We start from the raw sequence: 13881 nt of genomic DNA, 5'->3' as shown, positions 1-13881 counted from the left end.
CCTTCAGAAACTTGTGTAAAGAATCTTAAGCGAAGTCAATTTATTATTATTTTCTGGGTTTGATGGTGAGAAAGTACATCGAACACACAAGGATAAATGCAATCGACCTGAAGAAAAATATATATGCATATGATTAGATGATAAATAAAAAAGGTATGTAAAGCCTAGATGCTGTAAAATAGTCTTTCTTGTAAATTATTTTTAAAGAATGAGAAAATATAAAATAAGTAAAAGTCGTGTGCAATGTGTTAAGCCAAGATGTGCATAAAAGGCTGTGTGGATAGTGTTCAAATATAAATAAAAGTTTTTGTGAAAGAAGAATTATGATCGACAAAACAGCGGTAACCAATAAGCGATAACTGTATGCGCACAGGAAGTGGTAGGATGGAAGATGGATTCTCTATTTGATAGCGCGTGGTATGAAACACAACCAGTGTTTTAACGAGATGAACTGCTTAAGAGTCTTTATCGTTAAAATGCTGTGTAATGTAAACACAAAACATGAAGATGGAAGGTGCAATGCAAATGGAAAGATATAAGATGCGATCGCTATTTGATGTATGAATGTTATGAAACAAAACACTTGTTTGATGGGATGTGTTGTACTGCTTAAATGAACCTTAAATCGTTTTAATACTGTTTAATTTTTTAATGTAGAATAAAAACACACATGAAGATGAAAAACTTGGTATGCAAAAATTAAGCGAGTCAGGAATAAACTATAATCCCAAACAGTAGTTGTGTTGATGAGTATGGAAGTGTTTAACGTAAAGCTTGAGTCTTAGGGAAGAGAATGGCTTGGTAAAAAGTTAAACTTAATAAAGGAGGGTGTGGATATTTAAATTGTTACATATTGTATTGGACAAAAGAGTCTCCGTGGTGTAGTGGTAAGACACTCGCCTGGCGTTCCGCGAGCGCTATGTCATGGGTTCGTATCCTGGCCGGGGAGGATTTACTGGGCGCAGTTCCTTAACTGTAGCCTCTGTTTAACGCAACAGTAAAATGTGTACTTTGATGAAAAAACGATTCTTCGCGGCAGGGGATCGTATTCCAGGGACCGTAGGATTAAGGACTTGCCCGAAACGCTACGCGTACTAATGGCTGTACAAGAATTATAACAACTCTTGTATATATCTCAAAAAAAAAAAAAAAAAGAGATAGATGTTTCCATGTTACGTTACGTCATGTTACAAGAATAACACTAATATTTATTTGTCCGTGTTATAATAATATTGAAGACTACCTATGATAGTCGTTACTTTTAAAAAGGTTATTTAGACAAAAGAACGATGTTTCCATGTTACGTTACGTTACGATACATTATTGTTATTGCCACTATGGGTAGCAACCGGGCTCTTTGATGGTAGAACCAAAATGATAGTATCCGACCCCAAGTCGGTAGTACGCTTTCAAGAAAGTGGCCATGTAGTGCATAAAAAGAGGAGGTGGGATAAACAAAACACTGTTGTTCCTTTCGTCAATATATTAAATATCTTTCCACCACCGTTAAGTATATATATGTACACCGTCACCATAAATAATATATAAAGAACAGATAGGCTATTTCTACACCTATGTACAATCCTTTCGCTCAGGATATCAAACGTGCTCACGTGCAGAGTTCATCAATCCCCAGTAGTTCTTCACTGTCCAGTAGCGTATCCAACCTTACTGGGAAGAACACCGGGGAGTTCACCTGTACGTGAGCCAGCCCAGTGAGTGTCATGAGGTGCCTGTACCCCCACGACCGCTCTCCAGCTACTCGCTGGCAGAGTACCTCAGCGACACGCTGAGCGGGGTCACAATACAGGGGTAGCGATCCCCTGGCAGCAGTCTCTAGCGACCAGCTACCACCACTACTCAACAGGCACCTCCCTGTCGTCAGGCGAAACTAGGAAATACCACTAACACACTGGGGAGTTGACATTGTGCTCTGTAGCACACACTAGGTGGCGCTAGGCTTGATGCGTCACCTCACCAGAGGTCACTCACAACGACCCCTCTGGCTGACCAAGGCAGGAATCTTTAGTCATTGGCAAGTACTACATACCCACCATCAGATGGCATTGTCTGTATTGCGTACTGTTCCCGGGGAGTTCGGGGTGCGGACTCTTAGATGGCGTTGGAACTGCTACTCTACCCCCCCTGACAAGGGTGACGAGTCCGTAACAATTATGTTACAAGAATAACACTAATATTATTTGGTGTATGTGTTATGGTGGGCCCGTAACTGGGTTTTCCATGTTATGACGTCTTGTTCTATATCCGACCCCAAGTCGGTAGTAAGCTTTCAAGAATTGGCAGTAGTGCAATGCATAAATAAGGGGGGGGGGGGAAAGCCAGACACAATTCCCATCACCAATATATTTACACTATAATAGATTATTACTACATGTATGTACAAAAATGCCTCTTTCACTCAGGGCACAACTCGACTACATTTTTCGTCAAGCCCAGTGAACCCACATCCCAGGTACACGTTGTCCACTGGCCAACACTGGCAAGTTCACCTTCTGCTTGGGCCAGTCCACCCACACAGTATCACGATGTGTCTACACCCCTCCTTCGCTCTCCAGATACTCACTGGCTTCAGCAACACGCTGACAGGGGCCTCAAGCTAATATACAAACACGGGTAGCTAACACCCTGGCAGAAGCCTCTAGCAGCTTGCTAGCAGCACTTCATAAATAGACACATCACTGTCTTCCTTAACACTTATTAGGCAATCCCGGGTACGCCGATCCTCGCCAACACTGGATATACCAGCAGCTAACACACACTGCTCTTGACCGACGGCAGCTACCTAGTCTTCTTGCAGGACCACATGCTAAGGGTTCGTGGACTGCCCAAGGTAAACTGCCCTTCTCAGCTTTTCCCCTCCTTTATCCCCTGAAAAACCTGTCTGCAGCTTCCTGGCACTTCTGGCTGACATATTCCATCATATCCTGTACAGCCTTTTCTCCGAGTTCTGTTTCCCATGGTATTCCCATTAGGAAGTTCCTCATCTCGTCATATTTTTCTCTTCGATAATTTAGTCTTTTCCCTTCCGATCCCATCCTTGGATAGGTTATCCCTACCTCCACCAGATACTCAAATGTCAATACACTGTGGTCATTCATTCCTATCAGGGGCTTCAGATTTCATTTCCTTTATCTCTGACTCATTCAAAGTGAATATCAGGTCGAGTCTAGCTGGTTCATCATTGCCTCTCACTCTTGTGGGTTCCCTGACATGCTGGCTCAGAAAGTTCCTTGTTGCCACTTCCAAGAGTTTAGCTCTCCACGTATCTGCACCACCATGTGGGTCCCCATTCTCCCAGTCTATCAATCCATGATTGAAAGTATAGCATAGTGGGGGTATAGTGCTGTGTGTGTGTGTGGGTATAGTGCTGTGTGTGTGTGTGGGTATAGTGCTGTGTGTGTGTGTGGGTATAGTGCTGTGTGTGTGTGGGTATAGTGCTGTGTGTGTGTGTGGGTATAGTGCTGTGTGTGTGTGTGGGTATAGTGCTGTGTGTGTGTGGGTATAGTGCTGTGTGTGTGTGTGTATAGTGCTGTGTGTGTGTGTGTGGGTATAGTGCTGTGTGTGTGTGTGTGTGTGGGTATAGTGCTGTGTGTGTGTGGGGTATAGTGCTGTGTGTGTGTGTGGGTATAGTGCTGTGTGTGTGTGTGTGTGTATAGTGCTGTGTGTGTGTGTGGGTATAGTGCTGTGTGTGTGTGTGTGGGTATAGTGCTGTGTGTGTGTGGGGTATAGTGCTGTGTGTGTGTGTGTGTGGGTATAGTGCTGTGTGTGTGTGTGGGTATAATGCTGTGTGTGTGTGTGTGTGGGTATAGTGCTGTGTGTGTGTGTGGGTATAGTGTTGTGTGTGTGTGTGTGGGTATAGTGCTGTGTGTGTGTGGGGTATAGTGCTGTGTGTGTGTGTGGGTATAGTGCTGTGTGTGTGTGTGGGTATAGTGTTGTGTGTGTGTGTGGATATAGTGCTGTGTGTGTGTGTGTGTGGGTATAGTGCTGTGTGTGTGTGTGTGGGTATAGTGTTGTGTGTGTGTGTGGGTATAGTGCTGTGTGTGTGTGTGTGGGTATAGTGCTGTGTGTGTGTGGGTATAGTGCTGTGTGTGTGTGGGGGTATAGTGCTGTGTGTGTGTGTGTGTGGGTATAGTGCTGTGTGTGTGTGTGTGGGTATAGTGCTGTGTGTGTGTGGGTATAGTGTTGTGTGTGTGTGGGTATAGTGCTGTGTGTGTGTGTGTGAGTATAGTGCTGTGTGTGTGTGTGTGGGTATAGTGTTGTGTGTGTGTGTGGGTATAGTGCTGTGTGTGTGTGTGTGGGTATAGTGCTGTGTGTGTGTGGGGTATAGTGCTGTGTGTGTATGTGGGTATAGTGCTGTGTGTGTGTGGGTATAGTGTTGTGTGTGTGTGTGGGTATAGTGCTGTGTGTGTGTGTGGGTATAGTGCTGTGTGTGTGGGGTATAGTGCTGTGTGTGTGTGTGGGTATAGTGCTGTGTGTGTGTGTGTGGGTATAGTGCTGTGTGTGTGTGTGTGGGTATAGTGCTGTGTGTGTGTGTGTGGGTATAGTGCTGTGTGTGTGGGTATAGTGCTGTGTGTGTGGGTATAGTGCTGTGTGTGTGTGGGTATAGTGCTGTGTGTGTGGGTATAGTGCTGTGTGTGTGGGTATAGTGCTGTGTGTGTGTGGGTATAGTGCTGTGTGTGTGGGTATAGTGCTGTGTGTGTGTGTGGGTATGGTGTTGTGTGTGTGTGTGTGTGGGTACAGTGCTGTGTGTGTGTGGGTATTGTGCTGTGTGTGTGGGTATAGTGCTGTGTGTGTGGGTATAGTGCTGTGTGTGTGGGTATAGTCCTGTGTGTGTGGGTATACCTTACCTTGAGGTTACCTTGAGATGTTCCCGGGGCTTAGCGTCCCCGCGGCCCGGTCGTCGACCAGGCCTCCTGGTTGCTGGATTGGTCAATCAGGCTGTTGGACGCGGCTGCTCGCAGCCTGACGTACGAATCACAGCCTGGTTGATCAGGGATCCTTTGGAGATACTTATCCATTTATCTCACGAACACTGTGAGGGGTCGGCCAGTTACGCCCCTTATGTGTTTTATAAGCGTATAACAGTCTCGGGCCTCTGATGTTGATAGTTCTCTCTCAGAGTGTGTGAGTATAGTGCTGTGTGTACTTACCTATTTGTGCTTGCGGGGGTTGAGCTTTGGCTCCTTGGTCCCGCCTCTCAACTGTCAATCAACTGGTGTACAGATTCCTGAGCCTACTGGGCTCTATCATATCTACACTTGAAACTGTGTATGGCGTCAGCCTCCACCACATCACTTCCTAATGCATTCTATGCTTGCATTTCATTCTATGTGTGTGAATAGTGCTGTGTGTGTGTGTGTGTGTGTGTGTGTGTGTGTGTGTGTGTGTGTGTGTGTGTGTGTGTGTGTGTGTGTGTGTGTGTGTGTGTAGTGCTGTGTGTGTGTGTGTGTGTGTGTATAGTGCTGTCTGTGTGGGTATAGTGCTGTGTGTGTGGGTATTGGGCTGTGTGTGTGGGTATAGTGTTGTGTGTGTGTGTATGTGTGTGTGCATAGTGATGTGTGTGTGTGTATGTGTGTGTGCATAGTGATGTGTGTGTGTGTATGTGTGTGTGCATAGTGATGTGTGTGTGTGTATGTGTGTGTGCATAGTGATGTGTGTGTGTGCATAGTGATGTGTTTGTGTGTATAGTGCTGTGTGCGTGCGTGTGTATAGTAATGTGTGTGTGTATAGTAATGTGTGTGTGTGTATAGTGCTGTGTGCGTGTGTATAGTGCTGTGTGCGTGTGTATAGTGCTGTGTGTGTGTGTGTATAGTAATGTGTGTGTGTGTATAGTAGTGTGTTTGTGTGTATAGTGCTGTGTGCGTGTGTATAGTAATGTGTGTGTGTGTATAGTAATGTGTGTGTGTGTATAGTAATGTGTGTGTGTGTATAGTAGTGTGTTTGTGTGTATAGTGCTGTGCACGTGCATAGTGCTGAGTGCGTGAGTATGCGCACGTGCGCCTGCTTGAACCAGAGTTGAGAATGAAAGCGGAAGTAATGTCATACACTCAGGAAGCAGACGACGTTCGTAATTAAGATAATGAGAGGCCTAAATACAACTAAGATGAGATAACTTGGGGCTGGTAATCTCTCACATCACTCTAAGGGAAGTGATGTGACGGCATGTTTATATTATCGCCTGATCCGTGGCGTCATAACTTCACATCTCCAGCCAATAGGGACCTGTTATTCGTTACTACATATTAGATACCTTTCGATTTATCCAATGGGGTACCTGTTTATCTGTGACGTCACACTTGTAGCTTCCCGACTGGCCAATCAGGTTCCCCTGTGGCGTTGTGTGACGTCACAGTCGCGGGTCGCCGGCTACAGATGTCGCTGCTGGTCTGGGGTTCCCTCCTGTCTGGCCAGTAGTCGCACGCTAAAATCGTCTGACGAAATTTAACTTGTACGAATAATGAGTTGCGGACTTAAATAATTGATACAACTTGTACCGTATGAGGTGTGGAGGATGGCGTCCTGCCTAGCCGTGGGGACTGGTGGCCAGATGGGGTGTAGGGATAGGAAGGTGGGATAAATGTGGCAACTATCGTGGGGTTGGCAACCCGCCTTTCATAGCAGGGTGAGTAATAGTCGGTGTTTTGACGGTGTCAGTGTTCCTTGGGCGAGGCTGGTGGGCGGAGTGCTGCCTTGTTCCCTGTGAGGCGCCCTCACTGGACGCTTGCTTCTTCACACTTCCTCTCTCCTCCACACTCTTGGCACCGCTCTTGGCTACCGTTGACCACACCCTGCGTCACGCTACGTCACCCTGGGCCACCCCTGCGTCACCCTGGGCCACCCCTGCGTCAGCCTGGGCCACCCCTGCGTCAGCCTGGGCCACCCCTGCGTCAGCCTGGGCCACCCCTGCGTCACCCTGGGCCACCCCTGCGTCACCCTGGGCCACCCCTGCGTCACCCTGGGCCACCCCTGCGTCACCCTGGGCCACCCCTGCGTCACCCTGGGCCACCCCTGCGTCACCCTGGGCCACCCCTGCGTCACCCTGGGCCACCCCTGCGTGGTTCTAAATAAATCAACAATGAATTTGTGGTGCGGCCTTCCTGCGGTGGATGAGAGGAGGTGAGCAGCGGCCACTGTGTAGAGCGAGCAGCGGACGACCCTCCGCGCCTCAAGGTGGACAAGGACAGCTTATTTAAGCTTAGAGACAGTAGAACTAGAGGAAATAGTTGAGACGTGAGGGAGGAAAGAGAGGAGTGGAGAGTGTAAGGACAGTGGTCCTTGTACTGGTGGTCAACACGTCATGGAGGAGGACCCCTCCAGCCACATGTTAGTACCCATATGTGACAAGGTACTCGCACCATAGGGAAGAGTACTAGGCCTTACTTGAGCACGTGCCCTCCACCACCACGTGCCCTCCACCACCACGTGCCCTCCACCACCACGTGCCCTCCACCACCACGTGCCCTCCACCACCACGTGCCCTCCACCACCACGTGCCGTCACGTGCCACTGCTCCAAGAGCTCAATAGTTTTCATCTTGGAGTACAAACAAGTGTCATTTAATTTTATATTGAAAATTAATTAAATTGCAAATATTTAGAGGATTATATTAAACGTTCAATACTCGTTGGAAAGATGTGTGCCGCCCACCACCACCACCTCTCAACCTGCCAGTAACCTCACGCCTCCCCCCCGCCGCCCACACCACCCACCCACCTCGCCGCCGCCCACACCACCCACCCACCTCGCCGCCGCCCACACCACCCACCCACACGATAGGCTCAAGTCACTCAGAAACAAACGGAACGAACAAACGTGTATATTTATGGTGAAAACAAAGTGTGAACGTTGGCAAGCATTAATTACAGTGTGTTGGGTAGCGGGCAGCGTCGGGGCGGTATACCCAGCTGGGCATCGCTGCCCAGGGCCTGCACCACCCTCGTCTACACCCGCTCTCTAAACTAAAGCCAAATTTTAGATGGAAAAGTAAAAGTTTGTATTGATTGTGTAGATGTTGACAAATTATAAACACGGAAAAATTTATATCATAAAACACGCAGTGAAGCCGCCAGTCTGTGTGGTCCAGGATCGCTGCGTGACCCCACACTGACCCCCCCACACTGCGTGACCCCACACTGACCCCCCCACACTGCGTGACCCCACACTGAGTGACCCCAGACTGCGTGACCCCACACTGAGTGACCCCACACTGAGTGACCCCACACTGACCCCCCGCACTGAGTGACCCCACACTGCGTGACCCTACACTGAGTGACCCCACACTGAGTGACCCCACACTGAGTGACCCCACACTGCGTGACCCCACACTGCGTGACCCCACACTGAGTGACCCCACACTGCGTGACCCCACACTGTGACCCCACACCACGAGTGCCAACATGTGAACAACAGTACTAAACACACAGTAGAAACATTGGTGCCTTGTGCTTGGAGGAAGTTGTTAGTGCGTGTGTTTATGGTGGCTGCCTTGGGCGGGGGAGCCATGCAGGTGTTGGTGTGGGTGTTGGCGCGGGTGTTGGCGGGGGCCCTCACCTTCACCGCCGCTATGCCTCACCATCACTTCCCCAACAACCAACAAGGTGAGTGTTTACCCTTCTCTTGCACCCTCCCGCCTCCCAAAATTATATTGCCAACCTTCCTGGCAAGTGTGTATGAGTATATATATATATATATATATATATATATATATATATATATATATATATATATATATATATATATATATATATATATATATATATATATATATATATATATATAATCTTGTATATGTGTTGATCTGTATTGCAACTCGGCCGCCTAATACTGCGTCCCATTTTGACCTATACTTTACCTGTGTCGTACTAGACAATGGTAGCGGCTCGCAAAGTTGACTTAATGTTACGTTTTCTGTTATTGGGTGGTCTGGTGGGTTAGGATAAGGGCACTATAGTGCGACAGTTTCTTGACGCTGGGGAGGCTGGCGTGAAGGAGCTGGTGTATTGTTGTGTGTGTCTTCATCCCTCCGTCCCTAGCGACTCTCATTACTCCTCGTTCTCATTTTTACTATACCTAAATTCTAAGTAGTCAGGTACGGTAAAAATGAGAACCTTAAACATAATATAGGGTAGAAAACACAATCGAATCTTCCAATAGTAGAAAGGCAACATGTCAAGGATTTGGGAATAATGATGTCTGACGACCTAACGTTTAGGGAGCATAACCAAGCAAGTATTGCGTCAGCCAGAAAAATGATAGGATGGATTACGAGAACTTTTAAATCCATCACAATGGTTGTACTCTTCAAGTCACTTGTGTTGTCCCGTCTTGAGTACTGCTCAGTACTCACTTCCCCCTTCAGAGCAGGAGAGATTGCTGAAATAGAGGGAATACAGAGAACATATACGACACGCATAGACGAGATAAAGCATCTAAATTACTGGAGTGAACTATATGGAAGAAAATACAAGATTGAACCAGTGAAGAGCAGAGGTGCCATAGGCACAATCAGAGAACACTGTATAAACATCAGAGGTCCGCGGTTGTTCAACGTCCTCCCAGCGACTATAAGAAATATTGCCGGAACAACCGTGGACATCTTCAAGAGAAAACTAGATAGTTTTTTCCAAGGAGTGCCGGACCAACCGGGCTGTGATGGGTATGTAGGCCTGCGGGCCGCCCCAAGCAACAGCCTGGTGGACCAAACTCTCACAAGTCGAGCCTGGCCTCGGGCCGGGCTTGGGGAGTAGAAGAACTCCCAGAACCCCATCAACCAGGTATACTATGATGACTAATGAGACACACACACAGGTACGATGACTAGTGAGACACACAGGTACGATGATTAGTGAGACACACACACACAGGTACGATGACTAGTGAGACACACAGGTACGATGACTAGTGAGACACACACACAGGTACGATGACTAGTGAGACACACACACCAGTACGATGACTAGTGAGACACACACACAGGTACGATGACTAATGAGACACACACACAGGTACGATGACTAATGAGACACACACACAGGTACGATGACTAGTGAGACACACACAGGTACGATGACTAGTGAGACACACACACAGGTACGATGACTAGTGAGACACACAGGTACGATGACTAGTGAGACACACACACAGGTACGATGACTAGTGAGACACACACACAGGTACGATGACTAGTGAGACACACAGGTACGATGACTAGTGAGACACACACACAGGTACGATGACTAGTGAGACACACACACAGGTACGATGACTAGTGAGACACACACACAGGTACGATGACTAGTGAGACACACACACAGGTACGATGACTAGTGAGACACACACAGGTACGATGACTAGTGAGACACAGACACAGGTACGGTAACTAGTGAGACACAGACAGGCAAGACTGCCAGAAGGCACGTGACAGGTCCTGCACAAAGGACTTATTAACATCTTTATTACAAAATTAATTACAATTTTGCCTAATCTGAGGAATTCCATTAAGTCTTATTAAAGTGAGGATAATGCTGGTATTCACTGTCACGCAGGACAGAGGGTCATACATAAGACAATAGGTCTAAGCTGTAGGCTGAAGCACATATATATCATGGTTTCAATCAATGTGTTAATGTATGGACATGTGAAAACAACTTTCTATTGTGCACTGCCACACAAGGGCAGGGATGGGTTCATAACTGATGCAGCTTAGAAGTGATATAAATAAAATTTGTTCTTCATTCTTTAAAATGGACAAGCAAATGTTGGATAAACTGTTAGGATGTCGTCCAGAACACCTGAGTCAATAAAATAGTTACACAGTTGGTGGTACAAGAGGCCAGGAGGTCTAAAGTCCTTTATGGCTTCACATTCAACAATATAGTGTTCTAGTGAATGCATTAAAGGTTTATCACAGAGTTTACAATCTGAGTATTCTGGTAGTGGCTCAGCCTCACTAACCTGCCAGATGTGTCTATAGCCAAGGCGAATTACCACAATGACTACATCACATTGCCTGGTCCAGTTACTGTGCTGACCATACAAATACCTATTATTACAAAACTTGTCATAGCCTTTAATACTGCAGCTTTCCTGGTCTCTGGGCATTTCTTAGTTCTTCTAAATCTGAATTAATTTCTTTAATTTGTATGTTTCTAATGATAGTCCAAAGTCATAATCAATGTTTTCTTTCCTGCAAGCCTCATTGGTCAATCGATCTACAAAGTCATTTTTTTTTTAAATTTTGCCCCGAGGGGCGAGTTTATTGGGCAGCGCCACTCATCTTGTGAGTGAACATACCGCCATAGCAGAATGTACAACACTCCCCAATAGGAAGAAAACCCGCTGGGTTGTTCATCCTGTCACTTGTACCCAGACACAGCTGGGACTTGCTTAACTGTCTCAAGTGAACAGCTCCTCAAACAAAAAGATTAACATCTGTCAACCCTTAAAACCTTACGTTATCTTGCGGGTGCAAAATGGGGAAATCTTTTAAGAACAGTATCAATATTTGACAAATAATGTTTTCCTAACTCAAACAATGTGGGGGTTTATTATTCTACACATACTTCTGATGTCTCTCAGGTGTTCACATTCACGTAGATAGTGGTCAAGGCGGTGTCCATCACTCTCACCACAGATTCTGCAACTTCGCTGATCAACTGTTGTTTCCATTCCATATCTCCATGAATATTTGTATCCAAGACGGATTCTCGCTATTACTGATTCTCTCCCTCGTCCTCCTCCTCTTCGGCCATAATGATTGGGATGTTTTCCACTTCCAACATGTGATGGGATCCACACAAATTTTATACAAGAGTTATTATCATTGGCAAAAATTACATTCCATTTAATATTACAAGCTACTTCCGACATACATTATGATGGGTTATTTAAGAACTGCAGAGCACTTTTAGAGTTACAGAAAATAACTCCATCAACATTGAGCTTAAGGTATTCAGTGGCTAGATAAATACCCAATAGCTCGGTCTGTGTCATGCTTGCCCAGTTCTTCAATCTCTGTGTACTAGTCATGATCATTTCATTCCCTTTATATACTGCACATGCACAACCTGTTCTACCAGTGCCTAACTGCACAGAGCCATCAGTAAAGGCATAGGATTCAGTCGGTTTGAGAATTTGAAGATGACTGTCAATAGCTTCTAATGTTATTCATCTCAAAATTTCAGTGTTATACATTTGTTTTACACTGATGGGGGTATAATGCAGAGAGACCTGCACATCTTTCCACGGGGGAATATAGTGAACAGTTTTATCAGGATTAAGAGACACATTCAGTTTCTGAAGATTATAGGCACAACAACTGAGCCACACACTGTAGGGAGCTTTTTGCGGCGGCTTGAGGGAACAGTCAGAATTGTTTAGAACGGATCTCAATTTAATTTGAATAGAGCTGGGGGACCATTATTTTTCAAAGTTTTGGCGCAAAACGTAGTACTAAGTAGAAATATTCTTTCGTAAATGGAAGGCAAGTTTAGTTCCTTTCTCATGTTAACAATTCTGACAGTTCTAGGACAGCCCAGGATGATGCGCATGGCATCATTCTGTACTACATCTAGGCCTTGTAATTGTTTAGGAGAAAAATTAAGAAGATGCAAGGCATAATAATCAACAACAGATCGAATAAAGGCAATATAAAAACTACGAGCATAGTTTGTTAATGCCAAATCCTTTGCCCACAAGAGTTTTGAGAGGTTTAAAACGCTCAACTAGTTTTTTGCGCAGGTTGCTGACGAGATTTGTATCATTAACCTCAACTCCAAGATGTTTATAAGACTCGCAAGTCTCCATGGGCACTCCATTAATAGTATAGTTAACATGAAGAGAATGGGGAATAAGAACCCTTGTTTTATCAACAGAGATTATGAGGCCACATTCTACTACTTTCTTGGAGAATGCATCAAGTAACACTTGTAACCTTGGTTTACTGTGTGCCATAATACAAATATCATCAGCATAACATATAACAGTTTCCGTAGGTTGTACAGGTATGTCATGGATAAGTTGTGCATAAGTATATTGAAGAGCATAGGGCTTAGGACACCACCTTGAGGTGTACCTAGTTCGAATGCATCTGTTCTTGTACTTTTAACTCCTTTAAATAGGACACTAGCACGCCTGTTGGATAGGTAGCTCTTTATCCAACTCAGAAGATTACCGTTGATTCCAAATTCAGCAAGTTGCTCTAATATTATTTCGCCATTCGCTACATCGAAAGCTGACTTTAGGTCAATAAAGGCTGCCTGTGACCCATCCTGGGAGTTTACAAAATATTCAGCAAAGCATGTTTGTATGCTACACTTGGGCATGAACCCATATAGGTTTGGGGCCAGTTTTTCTTTGACTTGAAACATGACACGATTGAGAACAATTTTCTCCAAGACTTTACACATGCAAGATGTAAGGGAAATGGGTCTGAACTTTTGAGAGTTAGGTTTAGGAATTGGTATTATGAGACTTTGTGTCCATTTCTTTGGCAAGATTCCTTGTGAGAGGCTCATTTGATAGAGGTCAAGCAGAGGGTGGCTAGGGACATCAGTCAGTAAGCTCAAGGTGTTATAAGTTATACAATCCTCACCAGGGGCAGTTTGTTTAGGTTTTCCTAATGCTGATGTTAATTCAAAGGGGGTTATAGGAAACTGATCCGTTAAATCTGGTGAGGAGCGTGCTATTTCAATATTAAAGTTTCTGTTAATGTTGGTATGTCTTAAATGCTGCTGTATATCTGGGGGTAAGGAAGAAATTTGTGAGACACTAGACCATTGAGCTAGGAGCATGTCAGCATATTCTGCAGGAGTATGATGAAGCTGAACTGGGGCTGAAGGTTTGGTAATGTTTTTAATTTTG

At 45.5% G+C, this 13881-nt stretch overlaps 1 protein-coding gene across 1 annotated transcript in view; it reads left to right on the top strand.

Annotated features, from left to right (window-relative positions):
• Positions 1-6661: 6661 nt before the first annotated feature.
• LOC123745205 (uncharacterized) overlaps positions 6662-13881 on the top strand; it is a 296446-nt gene continuing 289226 nt past the window's right edge. The window contains exon 1 of the mRNA XM_069300385.1: positions 6662-8618. Coding sequence (XP_069156486.1) covers positions 8495-8618 — 124 coding nt within the window. The 5' untranslated portion in view covers positions 6662-8494. The remainder of the gene's footprint in view (positions 8619-13881) is intronic.

The sequence above is a fragment of the Procambarus clarkii genome, chromosome 44, assembly GCF_040958095.1.
Source record: "Procambarus clarkii isolate CNS0578487 chromosome 44, FALCON_Pclarkii_2.0, whole genome shotgun sequence".
Lineage (NCBI taxonomy): Eukaryota > Metazoa > Arthropoda > Malacostraca > Decapoda > Cambaridae > Procambarus > Procambarus clarkii.
The sequence above is the reverse complement of the archived record's forward strand: the minus strand, read 5'-3'. Positions and strand labels throughout refer to the sequence as shown.